The 25,830-nt window shown below is 35.8% G+C and overlaps 1 protein-coding gene across 2 annotated transcripts in view; it reads left to right on the plus strand.

Moving 5' to 3' along the window:
* LOC123519616 (malectin-A-like) overlaps nucleotides 1-12,481 on the plus strand; it is a 28,042-nt gene extending 15,561 nt beyond the window's left edge. For both annotated transcript variants that reach the window (XM_045281052.1, XM_045281053.1), the window contains 2 exons: nucleotides 7,076-7,133; nucleotides 7,396-12,481. In XM_045281052.1, the coding sequence (XP_045136987.1) occupies nucleotides 7,076-7,133; nucleotides 7,396-7,646 (309 nt within the window). In that variant the 3' untranslated portion in view covers nucleotides 7,647-12,481. The remainder of the gene's footprint in view (nucleotides 1-7,075; nucleotides 7,134-7,395) is intronic.
* The last annotated feature ends 13,349 nt before the right edge of the window (nucleotides 12,482-25,830 follow it).

The raw sequence follows: 25,830 nt of genomic DNA on the forward strand, positions 1-25,830 counted from the left end.
CCTAGCAGTGAGTAGGTACAGGATGTAAATTGAGGAGTTGTGACCTTGTTGTCCCGGTGTGTTGGGTAACGTCTGGCTGTCTCATCAGAGACTGCAGCAGATCAAACAGTGAATTACACACACACGCACACACACACACACACACACACACACACACACACACACACACACACACACACACACACACACACACACACACACACACACACACACACACACACACACACACACACACACACACACACACACACACCGCGTAGTGGTTAGCGCGCTCAACTCACAATCGAGAGGGCCGGGTTCGAGTCCCGGGGTGGCGAGGCAAATGGGCAAGCCTCTTAACGTGTGGCCCCTGTTCACCTAGCAGTAAATAGGTATGGGATGTAACTCGAGGGGTTAAGGCCTCACTTTCCCGGTGTGTGGAGTGTGTTGTGTCTCAGTCCTACCCGAAGATCGGTCTATTAGCTCTGAGCTTGCTCCGTAATGGGGAAGACTGGCTGTGTGACCAGCAGGCAGCTGAGGTGAGATCTCATTCTCACCAATGAAGGTGAGAATGAAATCTCAAGTGGCTGTAGAGGAAATTATGGTTAGAAAAAGGAAGCTGGCAGATGATGTTGAACACAATGATATATGGATAAAAAGAGATATGAACTTAGAGGAAAGGGAAAAGGAGAAAGTGCTAAGAAGTGAAGCTAAGGAAAAAAACGAGAAAAAGACAGAGATAGAGATGAAGAATTTTTAGTGGAGGGTTCTGGATATGAGACTAAAGAAGTGGTATCTAAGGAAAAAAGAGGTCATGGAGGAGGCAATATATTAAGAGTGACTTATACTAACATAGCATATTGGAAGTTAGGGATTATTTGAAAGAGAAGAAGCTGGATGTAATGTGCATCATTGAAATAAAACTGAGAGGAGAGATCCATGTCAACTTCAAAAGGAGGGATATGATATCTGGAGGAGGGACAGGAAGGATAAAGGAGGAGGAGTGCTAATAATGGTTTGTGATAATATATGTGTGGAGGATGTGCAGTATGGTGAGGACAAAGTGGAAGTAATGGGAGTAACAATCAAAACAGAAGATTTGAAGAAAAGAAAAATTATAGCTACATATGTTCCACCAAAGACTAATACATGGGGATGAGAATAACATAAAGATATGCAGAGAGATAAAGATAAAGTGCCTAGATAACATGATAAGAGATAGAAGAATACTCTTAGTTGGAGACTTCAACTATAAAAAAATTAACTTGAGAGAGATGGAAGTAATGGATAATGCTGGGCAGTAGAACGAGAAAATGTTACAGTTGACTGGTTAATGCAATGGACCAGTGGGTGGAGGAGTCAACAAGGTACAGGGGGGAAGAAGAACCATTGTTGCTTGACCTGGTTTTCACAAAGAAACCAGAGCCCCCTCTAATCATACAATACCTTAGTCCAATGGGGAGAAGTGATCATGTGACATTAGAGATGCAAGTTCAGGAGGAAGATGAGATAAGTTACAGAGAGGACTATAAAGGAGAGAGATTAAATTATGTAAGAGCGGATTTTGAAAAATTAAGGATTTATTTTGGTGATATTGAGTGGAGTAATATTATGTACAGAAAGACTGTACAAGGGAAATATCATATATTCTTACAGAAATATAACAAAAGAGTAAAAAAGTTTGTTCCTGTTTATAAAGTTCAGAAAAAATACATGCTTGGTACAATGCTAGATGCATACAAGCAAAAAAGGCAAAAGATAAAGCATGGAAGAAACTCTTAAAGCAGGGACTATAACAGACGGCAGTACAAAGATGCTAGAAATGAATATATTAGAGTAAGGAGAGAGGAAGAAAGAAATTTTGAGAAAGATGTAGTGGATAAAAGCAAAGATGAACCCAAACTTTTCTACAAGTTTATAAATGGCAAAACAAAGAATAAGGAAACAATTGAAAAATAATTAAAGAAGGGAAGACATACCAAACAGAGAAGGAAATGTGTGAAATAATGAATGAGAGCTTCAAAACGGTATTCACTGCAGATGATTTCACAGAACCTAATAGGACATTGGATTGCCAAGGATTACAGGAGATTGCAGTGCACAAAGAGGATATTGGAAGATTATTGGATAAGTTGGAAGTCAGAAAAGCAATGGGGCCAGATGGTGTATCAGGCTGGGTGTTAAAAGAATGTAAAGAGCAATTACTGGATCCAATTTGGGAAATAATTACAAGTTAAATAAATGAAGGGAAAGTTCCACTAGAATGGAAGAGAGCCAACGTAATACCGATATTTAAAGGAGGAAAGGCAACTGAACCACTAAACTACAGACCAGTGTCACTTACAAGTGTTGTAGGGAAGTTATGTGAAATAATTATCAAAGAAAAATGGGTTAAATTTCTAGAAGAGGAGCAAGTCATATCGAACAGACAATTTGGGTTCAGGACAGGGCGGTCATGTGTATCAAACTTATTAAGCTTCTACTCGAGAGTTATTGCAGGACTTGAAAACAGAGATGGATGGGTAGACACAGTATACCTGGACATTAAAAAGGCTTTTGATAAAGTCCCTCACGGAAGACTACTTTGGAAACTAGAGAACATAGGAGGACTGCGAGGAACCTTGCTCGAATGGACAAGAGATTATTTGAAGGATAGTGATCAGAGATACATACTCATCTTGGGGTAAAGTAATTAGCGGAGTGCCACAAGAGTCAGTGTTAGCCCCCATTATGTTTCAGATTTATGTAAACGACATTCACATTGGGATAAACAGTTATATGAATTTATTTGCTAATGATGCAAAGTTGCTAAGAGTTATCAAAACCAGAGAGGACTGTCTGCTGTTGCAGGAAGATTTAAACAAGATCTATGAGTGGAGCAGGAAGTGGAAATTGGAGTTTAATGCCAAGAAATGTCACATAATGGAACTAGGAAAGAGTAAGAGAAGACCAGTATGGAACTATTTGATGGGAGAGGAACAAATAATGAAGACTAAAGAGGAAAAAGATCTTGGAGTGATCATACAAGAAAATCTGAGCCCTGATAAACACATAAGCAAGATATTTAGACTATCATATAAAATGTTGACTAATATAAGAGTGGCATTTCATTACATGGATAAAGATATGATGAAAAAAATCATCACAAGCATGATACGCCCAAGGCTGGAATATGCAGCAGTGGTATGGTCTCCGAGCTCTAAAAAGGATGTAAGAAAATTAGAAAGGATACAGAAGATTGCTACAAAGATGGTGCCTTAATTAAAGGACCTCGCATATGAAGAACGACTGAAGGAAATGGGACTGCCAACCTTATAAGAAAGAAGAGAATGCGGGGACCTAATAGCAATGTACAAGATAGTCAATGGCATTCAAAAGATAGACAAAGAAGACCTGGTGCTGTTGATAGAAGATGGAAGGACAAGAGGACATAAAAAGATCAGGATGAGGCAGTGTGTGAAGGATATTGAAAAATACAGTTTTCCACACAGAATGGTTGAGATGTAGAATGTATTGAATAATGAAGTTGTTACAGCACATAATGTGCATAACTTTAAGGAAAAATTGGATAAATGGAGACATGGAGACAGGACAGTATGAGCCTCACTCAAACCCTGTACAATACAGCTAGGTAAATACAACTAGCTAAATACACACCCAGACACACACACATACCTCTTACCTCTCATGATCCTGTATAACATTTGTTTAGTCTGTCATCAACAACATCTTCAGCTTCCTAACTGATATGAAAGACACAACCTTAGAAGCCATGGTAGAATTGTAAAGGCAATGATTAGAGCTACAGAGTGAGCAAAAACTGAGGGAGACACTACCACACACTTGATAAGTCAACTGTGTAAATACTGATTTTGGTGCTGGCAGTGCCACAGCACACATGCCTGTTTTATGTCTCAAACAGCTCGGACAACTCCTCAAGGGACATTTTAATTAGTATATGAGTTGAGTGGCCTAAGAGTACTCAATCAAAAGGTAAAAAATGCTTACTGCAGAGTATCCTGTACAGGGGATCCTTGCAATTCGATGGGGTTAGGGTGGTTTTACATTGGTTGAATCAGCGTTTATTCGAATCGTGAAGCAATTATTCCCATAAGATACTTAAGAATTAGGGGAGATAGGGACCAACCTCCAGCCTAGTCCCCCTCAAAACATCACTATAACCTCTAGAAAACACCAATTTAGAGGGATTCCTTTCTGCATATATGATATACTTCATCCATTTCTGTAGTAAACTATATAAGTATCATTGATAATCAACATCTACAACAGGGTTTTTTTAAGAATTTTTCAAGAGAAATAAAATTTTGACATTTTTTTTTATTTCTCATTATTATCATAAGTGTTAAGTATACATGACTTTTGGTGGGACCTTAAATATAAGATATAGCAAGCCTTGTTATAAATGAGTACATAAAAAATCTGTTTATGAATGCCTTTAAACATTAAAGAAACACACTCCTTCTAGGTTTTTTTTTTTTTTTTTTTGCAATATAGTTGATAGATACACCTGCTATGACTAACTTGAGAATTAATACATTCTGATTCTGATTCTGATTTATATTGAGCAACCACATTCAGTGCATAACTTGCATATTTTTTGGTTGGTTGGCTGGAGGGCAGAGTTGCCAGATTTAGTCTTAAAAGACTAATTTGGCCTTTTAAAAGGAAGTTTGCCCTTCAAAAATTTGATTCTAGAGGCCAAACAATTTTTGCTTTTTCTTGATCTTTTCTACTGCTCAGGATAGTCAGCATATATAAACTATTGTTCTTCCAAAAATAAGTATATTATTAGTTAATGCAAAAAAAATGGGTCTCAAAATCATCTGTATGCATATCATGCAGATATCACTCATATATTATTTGTGTTTTGTATTGGTTTAGTATGTATGTGTACATTGTGCCCCAGATCATAATGGCAATGGTAAAACCCTTGTCATGCTCGCCACTTCAGTCTGTTGTCTGATGTCACGACTGATGACAGACTGGATTTTGATGGAATGCTGCAAGTACATTTCTAGCAACACAACATCCAAGCCTGGTCCTTATAGGCTATCACTGAATATATATATATATATATATATATATATATATATATATATATATATATATATATATATATATATATATATATATATATATATATATATATATATATATATATATATATATATATATATATATATATATATATATATATATATATATATATATATATATATATATATATATATATATATATATATATATATATATATATATATATATATATATATATATATATATATATATATATATATATATATATATATATATATATATATATATATATATATATATATATATATATATATCTATATAAGATAAAGACTGGGGCTGGGTGCATACCTATTGGACTGATTAGATGCAGATACCAAAGACCAATAGGTACGCATTTTATCAAACTGCTGCCAGAGAATCCTAAGACACATTGCATAACATTCCCAGGCTGCTTCTACCCCAGGAATGGAAAGGGGTCATTTTCCACTGAAATTGTTAGAGCACCCTCAAATGTAACTTACCCCACGAGTGGTAAAAAATGTACGCAGTGCATGGTGCCCTAAATGTACGCATACAAGCAATCATACTTTCCACGTACCATAAAGGACAGGAACTTATTGTATTTTAGCCAATGGTACAATAGACATATTCCCTAAACAAATACAGGCAACCCCTGCTTAATGAAGGTTCACACAGTGAAATTTCACTTCAATGAAGGTTTCCTTTTACTACCATCTGCTCATTTAACGAACACCAAACTCACTTTAACGAAATTTTATCAAGGTAATTTTTTCCAAGTTTGAAAGCCCTGCCATATCATGCAAGTCGACAGGCTTTTGAATACACCAGCACCTCTCGTGGACAAAACGCGCACCACTCACTCCCTCTAGTTCAAAACAATAACTGTCAGGAGCAGCTTGTCTTTCCTCACTCTACATGCCACCAAAACGCCCTGCAATGTCGCCTAGCATTGCTAAGAAGACCAGGAAGTCTCTTACTCTCGAAGTGAAGCTGGATATTATTCACAGACACGAGAGAAACGAAAAAACTAATAGCATTGCTTCCCACCATGGCTTGACTCCATTTACTGTCTACCCTTTTCAAGTCAGCAGACTCTATTAAGAAGGCTGGTGAGATCATATCTTCCTTGCAAGGTAAAAGAACCACCTGAACTTGTGACTCTGCAATGGATAAAATGGAAAGCCTTGTGGAAATGTACATAAGTTTTGTATGTGGTACAATGATGTGCCCTTTGTTTACATTCCACAGGTTGCCAGCTAGCGTATTTACCGTTCCACTCTCCCTTCATAAATTTAAGATCATCAACATTATAAAGTTACTTACATACATACATTAGTGTACATTATAATGACTTAGTCTTAAATGCTTAAATGTTTAACTTCCTAATTTTTACTTTCATTAAACCTTTTACTGTACTATGATGCACTCTCGCTTTGTTTACTCTCAATGGAAGCTCAAGTCAGGGCTTAAACTTGTTATAATTGGTTCGCTTAACGAAAATTCGCTTAAGGAAGGTTTTTTTTAGGAACGTAACCTCTTCATTAAGCAGGGGTTGCCTGTATACAATAATTTATCACAACAATACCTTAACACTAACTGACGCACTTGATTCACTTCCCTCCCCTCTACACTCAGATCCTTTCCCTCACCAACAGGGTTGCCAGATGTCCCAATTCAGAAAAAAGCCAACCTTATTAAACCATGATATAGGTGATATGGGGAAAAAAAATTACTTATGTATTAGGCTTAATAATGAAAAAGGTCACTAATTAGCTAGATAGAGTTGATACTCCATGTTAATGATGTTATCGTACCATATTCTGCAAAGTCAAGTTTATTATTAATAAGAATTCAAGTGATATACAAAATATTCTTAAGGAAAGTGGAGTGTTCTTTCTAATGTGGAAGTTTTCTGAAGTGTAAGGCTATGTATTTGTTTAGGTTGTATATTGAGGAAAATTAACTTATTTGATAGTTTTTGCTGATAAACTTACTGATATTCCTTTATTTTTTACAGGGTTATAAAGACAATCCAAAAGTGAATGCCATTTTTGTGATAAAAGGAAGACTAGATGGTAAGTTACTTCAATGAGCTCAATGATATGTATATTATTAGTAGTTTCTTCATTCAAGATCAGTTTGTATATTCATGGTTTTTGGCATTGTTCCATAGTAATTTGATGTATTTAACTAATTTGTCCCAGAATATCAGACACAGCTTACTATAGTCTTTTAGAAGTTTTATTACTTATTTCAATCTATTCTGATTTTTCAAAGAATTACTTGTAGTTAGGATGGAATAAAAATTATACAGAAGTTTCTCTGTCATCAAAACAGATGTGCCAAAGTTGCCTCCATTACCACGTGAAGAAGAACTAGACAATGAAGTGGAGGAACCCCGTCAGAGTGCCACCCTCCAAAACACAAACACAAACCAGAATAGCAAACAGCAGCAGTCAGCCAAGCGAAGGCCCAGCGGCCCTCGCACCCCAGACCCGTATGCAGCTGATGACACGAGCTCCATGCTGCCTGTGTTTGTGGCCATTGGTGCTGCTATACCCATCCTCTTCTGCCTATGTAAACTGTGATGTTCCCACCTATTGATGCGTTTTAGCTCTTGGGTGTTGCATTGCTTCTCAGAGACCTCGTTTTGTACCCCAGCGACCTGCTCTCCTAGAGGTGTTTTGGGAACATGTGTGCAGATGTTCAAGTAGTAATGTATATATTTGTTGCATTATATATATATATATATATATATATATATATATATATATATATATATATATATATATATATATATATATATATATATATATATATACACAGAATGGCCCCGGGAGGAAAGTCATGCATTCTCAGGAATAAAAGCTCAAGATCTTCTGGATAAGAAATATTCTATAATAAAATGCTTTTAATGGTATGGATTAGAAATTACAGAACATTTGAATATTAACACATCACTGGCAAGTGGCTGCACAGTGGCCACCCAACAAAGTCCAGCTGGTTGCTATTGCCATTTGGAATTTTATGTTTTAACTAGTATTTGTTCTGATACACTGCATCCTTGAATTCAATCATACCTTTATTTATGAAAACCATGATGTGTAATGAAGTACACACAGGGAGGTCCCATTATATGACCATCTGATATATGAGATACCAATGATAAGAGATGTGGAAAATAGGAAATGTATTTTCTTTATACAAGCACAAGATTCCAATAATACGAACTTCAATCCAACAGGAGTAAAATTACAAAGTTAAAAAGGGGCACCATCCTGCACTCTCCGGCTAACATATCTGGGCAGAATGGTGATTAAGATGTGCAAAGATAAGTTTATGAGCATTGAAAGAGAACCACACTCCTCTCCTGTCCCCAACCTACCCAGCATTATCTTGCTTTTATCTATTCATTGGTAAGTGTTATACTCTGTTATTACATATTTGATCAATATGAAATCATGTTCTTTGTTTGCTACTTTCTCTTTCAGATTGTTTTATAGACAGCTCTATAATAACAGACAGGTTTGCTGAGTTGTTTATCATAATTTAGCTTTGGTATTGTATGTTTTGGCTAAAAACATAACATTGACAAGGGTCACAGAACCTAACTCATTTTTTGCCATTAGCTGATTTTCTTTACATGAGAATTCACTATATGAGCAATTTGATTGGAACTTAACTGCTCATATCATTGGGACCTCCCTATAATATTATCATGAAAATGACCACAGTTGTGCCCTCTCCTTCCTCCCCCTCACCACTTCTTAGCACATTCATAACTCAGTATATGTTATATAACTTCAACTTAGTATATGTTATATAACTTCTAAGTCAGTGGTTCCCAGACTTTTCCTGAGTGAGCACCACTTGGAGGTTCTGTACAGTCTTTGCATACCACCTGATTCCAGAAAACTCAATTGCAGCAAATATTGTTATTCACAAGTAGAACAAACAAATGATCTTATAAAAAGGAACACAACTCAATTTAATGCGATGGATACATCTGTTTCTTCTCCACCAGTTGATTGATGCCTGATTATTGTATTTAAGGCAGTAATAATTTTTCTGAGAAATGAATTAATTTAATTTAACAAAAAATTGCATATGATACTGAAAGTGCTGGAAGGCCTTTGTGGTACGTGTACCACTGGTTGGGAACCACTGTTCTAAACCATTTTCATCAAAAGCATCTGACCATAGAATATCTTCAACTTCGAATTACTTAATCTTTCATATCTAAGAATATGTGACTTTCCAGGACACTGTACAGTGTGTGTGTGTGTGTGTGTGTGTGTGTGTGTGTGTGTGTGTGTGTGTGTGTGTGTGTGTGTGTATATATATATATATATATATATATATATATATATATATATATATATATATATATATATATATATATATATATATATGCAAGATATATGCATGTGCAAGAAGTTTTACCAGCCAATTGGAAAACAGTATTAGTAACCATTGAGTATTAATGTATGTCCTCCAGGTTGAGAGGTATTTTTTCATACAGCTCCTCATTGGTGTATTATGAGTTTATGAAATTATTTGATATCTTATGATGATAGAGATGCAAAGTAATGTGACAGAAATATTGGGTTAAAATTATTACAAGTCAGCAGTACACGGGGACACCTTGCCATATTTACTAGTCTTTCCGGTGCTCACAGACATCACTGGTACTTGGAGACCTTCTTTGCCTCCCACTCATTATTGTTTAAGTGATACCTAACCAAAGATTGCTGCCTGAGTATGGGGCTTCAGAGTCTTCTGGGAACCACATCGTGTGCCTGGTGCATTTCTCAAGTTGTGTTCAGCTGTTTATGGCAGATATTAATTTCCTTCACCGCTGCATTTAATATTTTCTTTCTTTTGTATTCTAAGGGAATTACTGTATATTGACAGGATGCACAAGGTTGTAGCACAATGGTGGTGGTGGTGGTAGTGGACATTGCAGGGCACACAGTTATATGATATTTGCCTGTACAGTATTTTTGTACAACTTGCTCATTCCTTTCATCCAGGTTTTCCAACCAGTAATAAGAAAATTCTCTGAACATTGTTGTTATATTGCGTCCATACTTTAAGGGTGGCAAGGAAATCTTAGATATGATGAGAATCCATTTAGGTGATTCTAATTTTTTTTTCTTTATGCTTAGTTTGCTTTGCTTAGCTTGAATAAATTATTGATATTTGCATACAACAAAGCTTGGTTAGGGTGTTGATTTAGTTTTAGCATGGACAAAAGTGTTTACCAGAGGGAATGGGTAATTATCAGTGATACTTTGTTGTTGTTGTTATTATTATTATTATTATTATTATTATTATTATTATTATTATTATTATTATTATTATTATTATTATTATTATTACCATCATCATTATCATTATTACTATTTCTTCAACTGTTATTTTTATACTATTACTAATACCATCAAATTTTAATGATAGACTTTTATTGTTGATATTAATAGTAGTACATAGTACTAGAAGTTCTACTACTACTACTACTACTACTACTACTACTACTACTACTACTACTACTACTACTACTACTACTACTACTACTACTACTACTACTACTACTACTACTACTACTACTACTACTACTACGTTAAAATTAAAGTTGATTATTACTATTACTATTGTTATATTGACATCTCAAAACAATGGTTGCATGTCTTTAGGCATTGGGATTTACAATAGTATGATTATATTTTGTTGTCTTGAAGCACACAGCTGGATCCAGAGTTACTCTTGTAAGCTTATCAGTGATTAGACTGTGGCTTGAGGCAGCATGTCACTTAGTAAAGTATCTAGTTCTTTATACTGCAAGTTTCACTTTTATTTGCTGTTGTTCACTTGTGTGATGTTACACTTGCTTCATCTTTATCTTTAGAGACTAGAATTTCAGTGAGGTATAATCATGTTGAAAATAAATCAAAATGATTGAAGTTAATTTTGCAGGTTCATGATACCACTTTATTCCATACTGATGCTTTCATTGAACTAACAAGCTATTCTTCAAACAAGTAATAACATAGAGTTGTGAATTTGATGGCTTAAGAAAGAGAGAGAGCAGATTTTTACATCAAGTTGTAGGCATTGGGTAACAGTGACTGTGTGTGTCCTTACATTGTGGAGTCACTGTTGCCCACTACAAGTTGGTGTAAAACACTGCTAACCTCATTTTTATTCTATCCTGTCAAAAGTTTGAGAATGCCATCATGTTCAGGAGAACAGTGTCACATTGGCACTATTTATTCTTATGATAGTTTTTTAATTTGAGAGAAAAAAAATTTGCATGGATTGAAAATTGTACAGAATTTCGTCACCACATTTTTCATTTCAAATTGTATGATCTTATATACTTTTTTTTTTCACTTGTAATCTAATATAATTTCACTGTCCAAAAATTAAGAAATCAAGTAAGAGTTACACAATGGAAGTGAACTGCAGTAAATAGAGATAAAGCTTGTACAGCCAGTACAAAATAATCAGTTATGGGATGAGTGTCATACTGCACTAATTGGTAACCTTTCTGTTTGAAATTACAAGTCAGAAAATGATTACAGTGCAACTTAGGTTGGCCTTTCACTTATCTCTACCAGGTCAGGAGGAGTGAGCATCTCCCTGACTACTCCATGTCTGGGATTATGAAAGCAGTTGTGTTTGTTCCAGACTAGGTACTCTATTATTGCATAATGTCTAGGAAATATACAAGCCAGGATGGAATGGTTTGAGTTGTATTTTGAAATAGAGAAAAGACCAGTGTAACTGTTGCCACCAAAAGTGTGAAATGTGATGAGGATGTTGATAATAAGTGGTACAACAAGCAATGTGATGCTGTGCTTCAAATTACAATGGTTCAGCTTGTAGATGTTTCAGACTGTACACATTTCCAAAAGGTAATTATGTTGATGATAATGATGAAATGTTAAGTGCATATTATCAAACGTTTTTGTTTGGTCAACATTATAATTGTAAAAGACTGACTTAAGTTGCACTGTAACAATGTTCTCCCTGTGAAAGAGGGATGCCACCAATTTGTGCAATATGATGCTCATATTGCCAAGTGGTCTAGGATCATGTGGAACTGAATAAACATTACTATTGTAGCTCAGATTTTAGAATAGATAAAAAAAAAAAAAAAGAAACCATATATGGCCTCAAGCTGCTGTCTAACGTGCAGCAAGTTTACAAAAAAGCAGCTCGAAATCTCATTACAAGTATTAGAAATGAATGATTCTTCAGTTTTGATTGATTTACTTTTCTATTTTATATGAAAGGAAATGGAAACAAGTATTTCATTGTCTTTGTTTCATCATAATGATAATTTGTTTCTTGGATGCTACTTATGTAGGAAGAACATGAAGAAAATTAATGTATACAGTATTTATATAATGTAAAGTTTGATCTTGGTTTCTTTGCTAAAATGAAACAAACTACATACTAATATATATATATATATATATATATATATATATATATATATATATATATATATATATATATATATATATATATTTATTTATTTATTTATTTATTTATTTATTTATTTATTTATTTATTTATTTATTTATTTATTTATTTATTTATTTATTTACAAGATTGGAACTTGGTAAGCAGTATTGGGTGATAAAAATTGGCACACAAAAACATCACATAGTCAGATCAAAGCTCATGATTTGGAAATAGATACAAATAAGAAAAAAACTTTGTTCCTGGCATCTTCTTCATGGACTTTGTTGAGAAAAAGTTACCTATGTATATGTTCAGTAATAACGTCATAAACTTCCAAAGGATGGTGAACTTTTTTCATACATGTGTAGAAGTAATGTCATAAGGGAAAGTCTGGATGTAAATGAAAAAATGATGATATGAATTTACTTGCACACTGTGTATATGTATAGTAGCATCTAAAGAAAGGAACACGAAGTAGAATGATGAAAAAGAATAACATAGACAAGTAAAGAAAATTTGAGAGTAAATTTTTCAGAGAATAACTCTTAACTTTCTGCTAGTTTTCCTATTAGTCACCTTTTGTAACAATCCCAAAGCCTGCAGGACAGAAATATTTATGCATTTATTTTTATATGCCAGTATCAGTTCGATATTGACAGGCAAAAAAATTGCCAGTCTTACACACTGTGCTGCAACATTCCCACTTCTGTAACAAGAACAATAATAATAATAATAATAATAATAATAATAATGATAATGAAAATCAATCTGCTTTGATCCAGCCAAGACAAGGGGACACACATGAATGCAGAGGAGTATGAATGCAGAGGAGTGGGTTCCTGGTCCCTTTGCTCCGTCCCTTTCAGTTGCCTTATGCAATGTGCAGGGAATATAGTGGCCATGGAATTTGCCATTTTTTCACACTTTAAATAATTAAATTATAAAAGAATAATGATAGTATTATATGATAATAGTAATGATGATGATGATAGTAATAGTAATAATGATAATAACAATAAGAGTGTATATCCATTCTCTTAATTTTTCAATTTGGTTTGGATTTTTTTGTGGTTTTTCTACTTTGAGAGTCATTAGCCTCAGATGTATGACATGATATTGGAGAGCAATTTTCAAGCAGACTTCCTAATATAGAGCTTCATATGTATTTGGCCGCAGTGAATGAATGTTGGAGGATATCTAATTAATTAATGCCAGGTGTTGGGGGCTGGTTATTATAGCAAGTGTAGATCTTTGCTTTATTATATCTCTACAAAGGAGTATTATTCACTGTTTTTAATTGATTTGTCTAGCATAATCTACCTTTGAACTCTAACTAAAAACTCAAGAGTGATCTCAGTGATATACTGGGAGATTTTGTTTTACTGAGATGAAAAAACTGTACTTCTGCATCACAAATATGTGTGTATATGGGAGGAAGATATAGAGCTAATGCCAACACCAGTTTTTGCAAGGGATAGAAGTGCTTAAGTTAATTTTCAAGTGTGAGCACTTCTGAGAGAATAAATAACTTTCCAATGATGGTTGTTCAAGATAGGGGAATAGCATAATGTTCAAAGGGGGAGGAAGAATCTGAATATGCAGTATCTTAATGAAGTTTTATATATATATATATATATATATATATATATATATATATATATATATATATATATATATATATATATATATATATATATATATATATATATATATATATATATATATATATATATATATATATATATATATATATATATATATATATATATATATATATATATATATATATATATATATATATATATATATATATATATATATATATATATATATATATATATATATATATATATATATATATATATATATATATATATATATATATATATATATATATATATATATATATATATATATATATATATATATATATATATATATATATATATATATATATATATATATATATATATATATATATATATATATATATATATATATATATATATATATATATATATATATATATATATATATATATATATATATATATATATGCAAGCATTTTGGATTGGTGGAAGGCATGTGTAAAATGAAGATGTGCTTTTATATCCAAAACTATTGTGCAGGCAGGAGATTACACAAACATATTGGAGTGTGTAATGGAAGGGTGGATGCATGACAACTGGTACAGTTGTCCAAAGGAGTAATGTCATATTCAAAAAAAATTATCTCAGGCCCAAAATAACAAACATTATTTTGGAACTGTCTTTTATGACAACTTTGAGTCCTCAATTTGTCTCGAGCTTTTAACATCAAGTAGCTTGTTAATCCATGTATATTTATTTTTATTTTGGTTTTTAGACAAGAAATTAATTGGTTTGATATCCTTTGAGCAACTATACCGGCACGGATTTATCCACTCATCTCTTTCTCATGATAAATACTCTTTTTTACACATTAGGGGAAGTGTAGCAAACATGGTGAATGTAACCAAATCTCAGTCATGTTGGGCAAGACTGGGAGTGAATGTAAGGAATGTAAATCTATAATGTCTCTGAAATCAACCAAAGTAGTTCTGAACAATTTTTTTTGAACAAAAACACACTGGCTTCTGAACTGAGTCAGAGTTTTTCAACAAGAGGACTAGTGGCTATGTACTCCTGATGTTGGGAGGCACAAGAAAAGAGGCCCAGTCATATTCAAACGCACTCCCTCAAAATTGCGGTGCCTTTTCTTGAATTCCATTGTTTATTGTTTTTACGTATTATTATGAAATATGCCACCATGGGACCAAAGAAAGCTAATGATGGCAGCAAAAGTCAAAGGAAATTATTACAATCATGGTGAGTCATTGAAAGAAATCACTGCCAAACATGGGGATGGTATTTGTCTTGAATCATGCTATGTTGTTTGGTATGGCATAATCAATAATTTGTGCAGTTACCTCATACATTTATGGAAAAGGAAGTCTTGTTCAAAATGATAAAATCCCTTCCTCATTATTTTCCTCTTATGCCATCAGCTTTCCTCTGTACTGGTAAAATTAACTTATATATATATATATATATATATATATATATATATATATATATATATATATATATATATATATATATATATATATATATATATATATATATATATATATATATATATATATATATATATATATATATATATATATATATATATATATATATATATATATAGATACACATATATAATGTATCTTTTATAGTGTTTATTGTTTTTTAAGATTAAATTACATTCATTGTTTTGTATGGAAGTTTATATATGAAGCATTTTTATTGATAAAGAATAGATTAATTCATTTCATATTATGTTTTATGGGGAACAAATGGTTTCAGTTTTTGAACAGCCTTTGGGAATGTATTAAAGTTGAAAACTGAAGTTTCACCGTATTAATGGGTTATGAAATGACTTAGCATTGGCTTCACAGTGAGGTATAAGAGCTGGAAGTTGAGAGGAGACACTGGAGATGGAAGTGAGGCATTTTAGAAGTACATATGAAAGAACAAGAAGGTAGAATGAGGGCCACATATATTATGAGAATTTATGGTGGAAGAATATGAGACAGCTTGAAGATGTGTGTAGAAATATACCTTTGTCATGCCACAATCATGTGAGGGGAGATTCTTGGAGTGGAAGTGTCAAATATCTACTACTTGCTTGATTTAACCTTTGTCGAACTAGTATACATCTTTAAACTGAACATTCCCATAAAGTGACATAGAACAAGGTAGAGCTACTTCTGTGAAAACACAGCACACCATGCAAAAGTGTACAAAAGGCCTACCATAATTTTCTGCTCGTTTCTTATTATATTTTGATGTTTTGTGTTTTGGATTTTTGTGGTTTCGCAGACTTACATTAAGCAAATTTCTTTTTGTAGAATTACTGTTTTGGTATATTTAGATAGTTTATGCTGATTCTTCATGAGTGTAGACCCTTTTTATACCAGTCTTCAGTTGCAACTGCAATAATTGTGGGTCTGATCATGTAGTTTTAAAGTTATTTTTTATTTATCTATTTATTTATTTTTTCCCAGATATTTTGATTATGCATTGTATGAGCAGATTTACTCAAGAATTCTCTCATCCCACACCAGCATCAATTAGATCACTTGTGAAAGAATGGAAACGTTATCCTTACACTACTGGGTACCTGGCTATTCTGACATGACATTTTGTCATTACCCACCATGGTGGTAGTAGAGGTAGGTCAGTGTACCTTCACTGCAGATTATCAGCACCTCAAGGCTTTTATCTCAGCATGACACACTTTTATTATGGATCTATTTTCTTGATATGGACTTTGGATAGTATGTATTTTTTATTTGGGATATTTCACTGATGCTCTTTTATTCTACTGTCCTATACTGCAGTTAAGAAGTTTTATTTATGAAGATTTGTCACCTGTGTTTTAGGAAAACCTCACAGTGAGCTGTTGATTTGATTAATAAGTTGGTATTAAAATTGAAATTGCACATGTATACTGAAGAGCTTTCTTGTATTCTGGAGTTGATGGTACATAACTTTGTAAATATGATAATGTCAAATTAATGACCTGAAGGTAGTGTACTGGTGCTCAGTGAAATACATTTAATTTAAAAATAATTTTTGTAAATTATGTTTATTAAAAAGGGAGATTATGTTTATTAAAAAGGGAGAACTTTATCATCAGATGGCTGATGTGAGAGTAAATAATACAACCAGCAGTCTTCTGTGCTCTGAGTCACAGAGTTTGATTTTAGTTCTTTTCATTGTGTGTTTGTCATCTGGTGTGCATTTAGGATTGCTTTAAATTCTCACACGAGTCAACCTGTATTGATATTACAAACTTGTATACTCAGCCTCATGACAATTTGACACTGATGACAAGAAATAAACCAAGTGCTTGACACCCTGAACAACAGTGATCTGCCTCATAGCCAGCTTCAGTCATGTACTGGAGGAACCTACAAGAAAGCTTATCAATAGATTAAAGCAACAATATTCTTATAAATCACAGTTTTCTGTATGTTAATTGTTTACTTTAGGGAACAAAATTGTATGGATTAGAAATCTTTGTTGAAAATTTAATACTATCTTGATTTATGTACACATTATATTTTAGGTGTCAAGCACATGACAATTGATTTAGGATACTTGTAACCATCTAGCTTCTCTACAGATTATTCAGAACAGTATGTAATACAGAATTTGGCGATAATTTTAAAACTTTTGAAAGGATTTATATGAATGTATTGTCAGCTTTGGGGTCTGACTAATGTTTGGATTTTTTCCCGTCATAATTCAGTTATAATTGTTTGTTTGTATGGGTACTGGTGGTGAAAACATTGTCCAGTACTTATGTTGGCTCTGTTGTCTCCAAAGACTTATAGTGAGAATGATGTGCCATTCCTCATGCCTTTCTTTCAATTGCTGTTAATTTTGTTTTGAATTTCATTTATGTGCAAGTGTGTATCACAGGAGTCTGATCCCGGTGCAGGGCAATAAGGAGCCTATTGTAAGGAAAAAATACTATTATACTACAGAGATGCAAAGAAGAGGAAGTAACAATTATCATACACTTATATGAAGGAGTGGTTAGCTTAGTAACAACAAAAAAATATTTAGTTTATATTTTGGGGATTGGAGTGATTTGTCTCTTGGATGAGCCCCACCAATTTTAGGTGAGGTGTGATGCTAGTTTGAGGCCAATTTTCATTTAATTTGTACCTGAATAAAAGCTTATTTATTATATAGAAAAGTAGTACAGTGCTGTAATTGCATTTTGTTGACAGACCAATTTTTTTAAGGACTCTCTCTCTCTCTCTCTCTCTCTCTCTCTCTCTCTCTCTCTCTCTCTCTCTCTCTCTCTCTCTCTCTCTCTCTCTCTCTCTCTCTCTCTCTCTCTCTCTCTCTCTCTCTCTCTCTCTCTCTCTCTCTCTCTCTCTCTCTCTCTCTCTCTCTCTCTCTCTCTCTCTCTCTCTCTCTCTCATTCTCTGACCTTAGCTATGTCACTGGGTGTGGTAACCAAAAGCACCAGGAAGATCATGGTAATTAAGAGGACTCAGTGGTAGCGACACATAGGGGGAATAAATAGAAAGTCACATAAAAGTGGGAACAGTGATCATTTGGACAAGTAAAGAGGAATGTAATGCTAAGCAGAGAGGAACTCACAGTCACGTCTTAGCCTCTTGTATGAGAAAAGTTTGTTGCATTTAAATAGATTGCTGCTGGAAAGAAGATATTGTAATAGAATTAATAATTGAATAAACTTTGCTATGAAGCAAAGTGATCGCCAATGTGTATGCAAAATCCAATTTTGGTTTTTGGTTAAGAGAACAGTTGTGTTTCATGTGCACTTTTCCTTGTTATTTATTCAGACAAATAAGTTGTGGGTCACTTGAGATGTGACTGTGATGTGCAACACAAAGTATAATGTTACATGTAGGACTTGTGTAAATCATTGACTAGGGTACTTAATAAATTTATGGAAATTGATACTGATTTTTCCTCTAAAATTAGCAATATTTGAAAACGCTAGCAATATGAATCTGGGTTATCAAGAGTCAAACATTAATTAAGATAACTTATTCTGGTAATTCCCAAAGACAAAATTCGAGTATGAGGATTGAAAAAAAAAATTCCGGGAAGTCTTGATACTTGTCTTTTGAAGCCGAGTAACTTGTCGACTCGTAAGCAGGAGACAAACGGAAAAGGTCACAAGAAAATTTGACCATTTGAAATATCCATATGAGTTTCGGAGTGAATATTTGGTAAGGAGAAATGAAACTCAATAGGTTCAATTGCGAACTTAAGTTTTATTATTCTACAGATTTTCAAGAAAAATATTTAGGATGGTATTTTTATAATGCCCCAAAGTTATTACAAAATGGTTGTACTTCAATTGACAAGACTTTTTTTTCTTTTGCAGTAAACGGCATACCTAATCATGAAGAGAAACATGCGAATGATTAATAAAGAAAAAAAAATAAATAAATAGGCATACTGCTAAATTTGAGACTAATAAATTTTTTTTTCACATTCTAGGTGATTTTTTTTTCTTTTAAGCACACACACACACACACACACACACACTATCGTTTCTCTTATTTTTCTTACTTCCCTTAACATTATTTCGCTTTAATTTGTTTTTCTTATCGTATGCTATAACACATCGTTATTTTATCTGATAGTGTTGTTTTCCCTCACTAGCCTTGTGCTCCATTCACTGCTGACATACTTTTTTGTTTTCCATATATACCCTGTACTTCCGCACGTCTATATTCCGCTGCCTCACAAAGGGGGCAAGGTAGACAGGCATTTCCCTTGGCAGGAGCACCACATCACGCCACGTCGTCAGGGCAGCGTCACGGGAGTTTTGTTGCTCTGCTATGGCGTCATTGTACTTTTTATTCATGTCTTCTCACTAGGACAGTCTGTGTATTGTGTATTACCTTATGCCACACAAAGATGATTAATTGATGCTCTCGCTTTACTGATTTTGAGTGATAATGCAGAATACTTGTTTAATCATCATCAGAAACCCGAAAGACGCTTTCGAAAACGCCAAATAACCATCACTAGACTGCTATCAAGGATTCTATCTTCATTCTTGATTCCTACGGTAAAGCTTCTTAAAAGTAATTGAAAAATTTCTTCCAGACGTTTGAAAATGCACGAGAGAGAGAGAGAGAGAGAGAGAGCATGACGGTCTGCATACTTTTAAAGGTTTGAGTCAGTATAGAAAATATTTGACACTGCTCAATACAAGCAGTTAATGACACACTCTCTCTCTCTCTCTCTCTCTCTCTCTCTCTCTCTCTCTCTCTCGTTAATGTCAGCAGTCCGTTCTGGGTTATGGTGTTCGTTCATTAAAGCATACAAGTTTCTCACGTCTCCTAGGCGAATAAGCCCGACAAGTATGGCTTCTCAAGCTTGATGAAATGTTATGGTCGGGGTTGACAGCGAGAAGAGCGCTCCTTGCTGAATATTAAATTTACTAAACACTGTCAAAGTAAAAGTTTATTGAATACGTACATCTCTCAGAAAATCCTTTATGAAAACTAATAAGGAAAACACATGAATTAGAAAAAGAGAGAGGCAATAAAGATAAGACAATCGAAACAAAACAAAGCAAAGCAAAAACTCTTATCAAAGGAAATCGGCTCCTAGGTGTGTTGTTGGGGGGAGATGGGGAGAGGGTGTGAGGGGAAGGCAAGGGGCTGACGCGAACCAAGGCAAAGAAACAAGCAGGAGTGTGTGGGCGTCCTCTACACCCACAACAATGACCTCACAATACCCGCCCACGCCACGCCCACGCAGCCATCCCTCACTCTAGGACAATTTATCACTAAGGAATAAAATAACTAGTTGTGGTGGTGATGGTAGTAGTAGTAGTAGTAGTAGTAGTAGTAGTAAAAGTAGTAGCAATAGCAGTCGTAGCAGTACTGGTAATAGTAGTAGTAGTAGTAGTAGTAGTAGTAGTAGTAGTAATAGTGGTAGTAGTAGTAGTAGTAGTAGTAGTAGTAGTAGTAGTAGTAGTAGTAGTAGTAGTAGTAGTAGTAGCAGTAATAGTATTAGTAGCAATAATGACTATAATAATGATAATAGTAACAATAATGATAATAATAATAATAATAATAATAATAATAATAATAATAATAATAAAGATAAAAATAATAAAAAGATAAATAATAATAATAATAATAATAATAATAATAATAATAATAATAATAATAATAACAATAGCAATAAAGGGCGGTGATTCAGTCGTGGCGGGAACTGACTGTGCCTCGCATGGCTGGCGAGGCGGGCTGCGAGGGGTGGTGAGTGGAGGAGGGGGAGAGGAGACGCTCGGGGCACACCTGTCTGTCTGGTGACTCGTGGAGGCGTGGCCCTTAGTGATGGATTTAGCGGGGCGTGATAGGTTAAGTGAAGCCCTGCTGATAAGGGCACAGGTCAACGTCCCTAAGTCCGTGTGTGTGTGTGTGTGTGTGTGTGTGTGTAACCATTTTCAGATAAATTGATATAATATTTATGTAACACACACACACACACACACACACACACACACACACACACACACACACACACATCATAATCATCATCATCATTATCATCATCGTTCATCTATGTCTATTTTCATTGATTAATTTCTTGTCACCATAATCTTGATTTATGTAGCTTTACTTCATTTAACGTTTTAATTTTAATCTGTATCTTTCATTGCTTAGCTCTCTCTCTCTCTCTCTCTCTCTCTCTCTCTCTCTCTCTCTCTCCATCCATATTTTTATTCCTATTTATCACACTGGTTTTACTCCCCTATTTGTATTATATTCTACACCCCTTTTTTTTCATCAACGTTTCTGTCAGTTCCTTTTCCTTGCATGTATTATTATTTTTTCCCTTCTCTTTCCTCTCAGTCGTTTCGTGCTGTGTCCACCTCGTTCTCTTCAAGTCCTCCTCCCACTCCCGCCCTCCTCCACCCACTCCTCTCTTTCCCTTCCTCCTCCTCCTCCTCCAAGTAAAGGTTTTGCATGTGCACCTGTGTGGCCTTGATCTTTTTCCCTTATTCTTGTCCTCCCTCACCTGTCGCCTGTTTTAAGAGTTTTGTTAGAATCACTGATTTTTTTCTTATGCGTGGAGGGCACAGAGGGGTGGGCGTCTTGTCCTGCACACGCCCCCACCACGCCTCCTCGCCCACTTCCACTCTCCACACATCAATGCGTCATGCCTCCACTCACCTATTCATGCTGTGTGTGTGTGTGTGTGTGTGTGTGTGTGTGTGTGTGTGTGTGTGTTCGTATTCGGATGTGTTTCCTTAAACATTCTTTTTACTTTTATCCCCCTATCTCTTTTATCTCGGTGTAATTCCCTATTCCGCCTCCTCCATTGCTTTAAACTTCCTCTCCGATGGCATGCCCTGCTTCCACGCGCCACGCCACACCGGTGCACTACACATGCTAGGCGGGGCGCTGAGGTTGGAGCAGGTTGCAATGAACGCTGACAAGAGCTTTCAGGGCGTGCTCCGTCGATGTCAAGGTTACGATTTCTGAGATTTGCGTCGTGCTGTCTGCATGGTTGATTTTTCCCCAGTCGATTTATTATTTCTATTATGATATGAAAATGAAGGTTATACGGTGTTAATAATGCAGCGTGTGAACGTACGAGTAGGAACAGGCGATCTGTGTGCTGAAAATCACTGAGGTCAGGGGTGAAAATCTGTGGTCTTTGGGCTGCATCCTCAAAGCTTTTGGCGTCTCTCGCTGCTGCTAACAGACTATAGCGAACATGAATTAAGTTATTCGCATTACCTCTTGCCTCATGAGCTTAAGAAAAAAAGTTAGTAATGCATGACATCCCAGTCGTGAAGCAATTAGCTGTGAGTCTTTTCATACTATTCCTTTCTGAATGTTACCCGATATTCCTTCATGATAAAGGCTACATTGATTTACCTACAGTTGAAATCAATAAGCTGACCGGACGATGGTTTGACAACGTTTTATCTTTTTTCTCAATGATGGGGACCAATGATGGGAACTGTATATTGTATTCACACCCAGAGATGTTAAACACGCAAGCCTTCACAGCGCCATGGACTCTCCGCCTCTGAAAACATCTCGTGTGAATGACGCCTTATAAATTCTACAAAGGCCCTTAATAAAACTAGAATCACAGAAACACACCTGAGAACACCAATAACTACACACTAACACTAGAATCTATTAGAATTCGAGACTGGAGATAAGATGCCGAAGTATTTAAACATATACTGTCCTGAAATGGTGGCTGAATCTTTCTTAACATTGTCCCGTTTCTAACAAAAAAGCGGGGACGTTGGGTGGGTGGGGGGGTGAAGGACGAGCCTATCTAAGTAGGGCATTGAATAACGTGAAGGCGGGTATGAGACACGTGCCGGAAAAGGTAGGCAGGAGAGAGTGACGCAGTGGGCATTTTATGGATGATGGGCGAGTAGCTAGGCAGAGAGAGAGGAGCGTAAAGCAGCGAGGCAGCGAGAGAGGAACGTGAATATACATGCACATTATGGATCACATTCTGAAACACTTCTGTGCTGCACCCCAATTGCATTCAAAGGCCTTTAGATAGTTACACATATTTTTAAAGTAGTTTTTTTATTGTTCTTGTGACATGCTAGTAGGGATGTTATAGCACTAAGAAAAGAAAACACTTGGTTATTTTTGTGGCTTTTGAAAGTAGTGGTGGTGAGAGAGCGAAAAATATTGGCTTATGAAAGAGGGACGAGCAGACAAGCATTTAAACACTACACAAAACCACAAAGAAGACAACAGCAGTATGAACAACGTCTCAGCGGACTGTATGTAAGAGACTGTCAGACTGAATGAAGAAGGACAGTGAAAGGCAAACGAGGGATGCGGGAAAAAGACTTTTACTCTGCCTTGTATGGAGGAGCCGTGAGGGCGGAGTCATCATCCCTTCCTTCTCTTCCGCCCCCGCCGCGGTGAAAAGATACATGACAAGCGTTCCCCATACACGGCACATAGGCCCTTTTTATGAAACCATCCCGTGGCACACACACACACATGCACACACACACACACACATAAAGCCCAGGCCCTGTAAAACTACAACTAGGTAAATACACACACACACACACACACACACACACACACACACACACACACACACACACACACACACACACACACCGCGTAGTGTAGTGGTTAGCACGTTCGACTCACAATCGAGAGGCCCGGGTTCGAGTCCCGGCGTGGCGAGGCAAATGGGTAAGCCTCTTAATGTGTGGCCCCTGTTCACCTAGCAGTAAATAGGTACGGGATGTTACTCAAGGGGTTGTGGCCTCGCTTTTCCGGTGTGTGGAGTGTGTTGTGGTCTCAGTCCAACCCGAAGATCGGTCTATGAACACTGAGCTCGCTCCGTAATGGGGAAGACTGGCTGGGTGACCAGTAGACGACCGAGGTGAATTACACACACACACACACACACACACACACACACACACACACACACACACACACACACCGTGTAGTGTAGTGGTTAGCACGCTCGACTCACAATCGAGAGGGCCGGGTTCGAGTCCCGGAGCGGCGAGGCAAATGGACAAGCCTTTTAATATGTCGCCCCTGTTCACCTAGCAGTAAATAGGTACGGGATGTAACTCGAGGGGTTGTGGCCTCGCTTTCCCGGTGTGTGGAGTGTGTTGTGGTCTCAGTCCTACCCGAAGATCGATCTACGAGCTCTGAGCTCGCTCAGTAATGGGGAAGACTGCTTGGGTGACCAGCAGACGACCGAAGTGAATTACACACACACACACACACACACACACACACACACACACACACACAGAGAGAGAGAGAGAGAGAGAGAGAGAGAGAGAGAGAAAGAAACAATACCTCACGAGTTAAGGTACTGTAGTACATAATTCGTACTTCAGGAATTGATAGTTTAAGTAATTCTAACACGAAAATACTTTATACACTTGTGCTGTGTTTAACCTTATTTTGCGAGAAATCAACGCGTATATATGTATGCAGTTGAAACCTTCCCCCTCTCTCTCTCTCTCTCTCTCTCTCTCTCTCTCTCTCTCTCTCTCTCTCTCTCTCTCTCTCTTTCAGCACTTTCACTCAGCACATCCATCACTGGTGTAGTAAATCAACACACGGGCAGTCATCACGTGGTGACCTGTGGCCTGACCTCCTGACCCTGTCGGCAGCAGAGGAGAAATTAATGGCCGCACTGAGGGAGGAGGGTATGCAGGTTCTAGGCAGGTTAATTAGAGATGATTGCTACCTGACTATCGCAAGGCACAGTTGTCCTGTCAGCTCACGCGCCTGTGATTGAAAACCCAAGCAACTTTGCTTTATTAAAGGTAGTTAAAACTATTAATACACTGAGTAGCTTTATCGAATCTAATCTAGGAAATAAATTGAAAGGGTTATATGAAATGTTTACAAATAGCTGGTTCAACCAATTCTTGAGCGCTGCATGCTATTTTGCTTTCCACATTACAAGAAAAAATATATAAACAAATAAAATAGAATAAATTAATAAAATAGAACAATAAAAAAATAGAATAGAATAAAAGCTAGAAAGAATTCAGCGTAGAATAACACTGTTGAAAAGCATGAGTAAAGGCTTAACGAACAGTGGAGGAGGTAGCAGACACCTGCCGAGACGGTAATTATCCCCACAGAAGTTTAATAAGCACTGGCGCAGGTGAGTGCTGTGAACTTGCCTCTGATCCAGCTGTGACCTCTCTGAATGTTTTCCATTGTACCTCACAAGA

Source organism: Portunus trituberculatus, chromosome 45 (assembly GCF_017591435.1).
Source record: "Portunus trituberculatus isolate SZX2019 chromosome 45, ASM1759143v1, whole genome shotgun sequence".
Lineage (NCBI taxonomy): Eukaryota > Metazoa > Arthropoda > Malacostraca > Decapoda > Portunidae > Portunus > Portunus trituberculatus.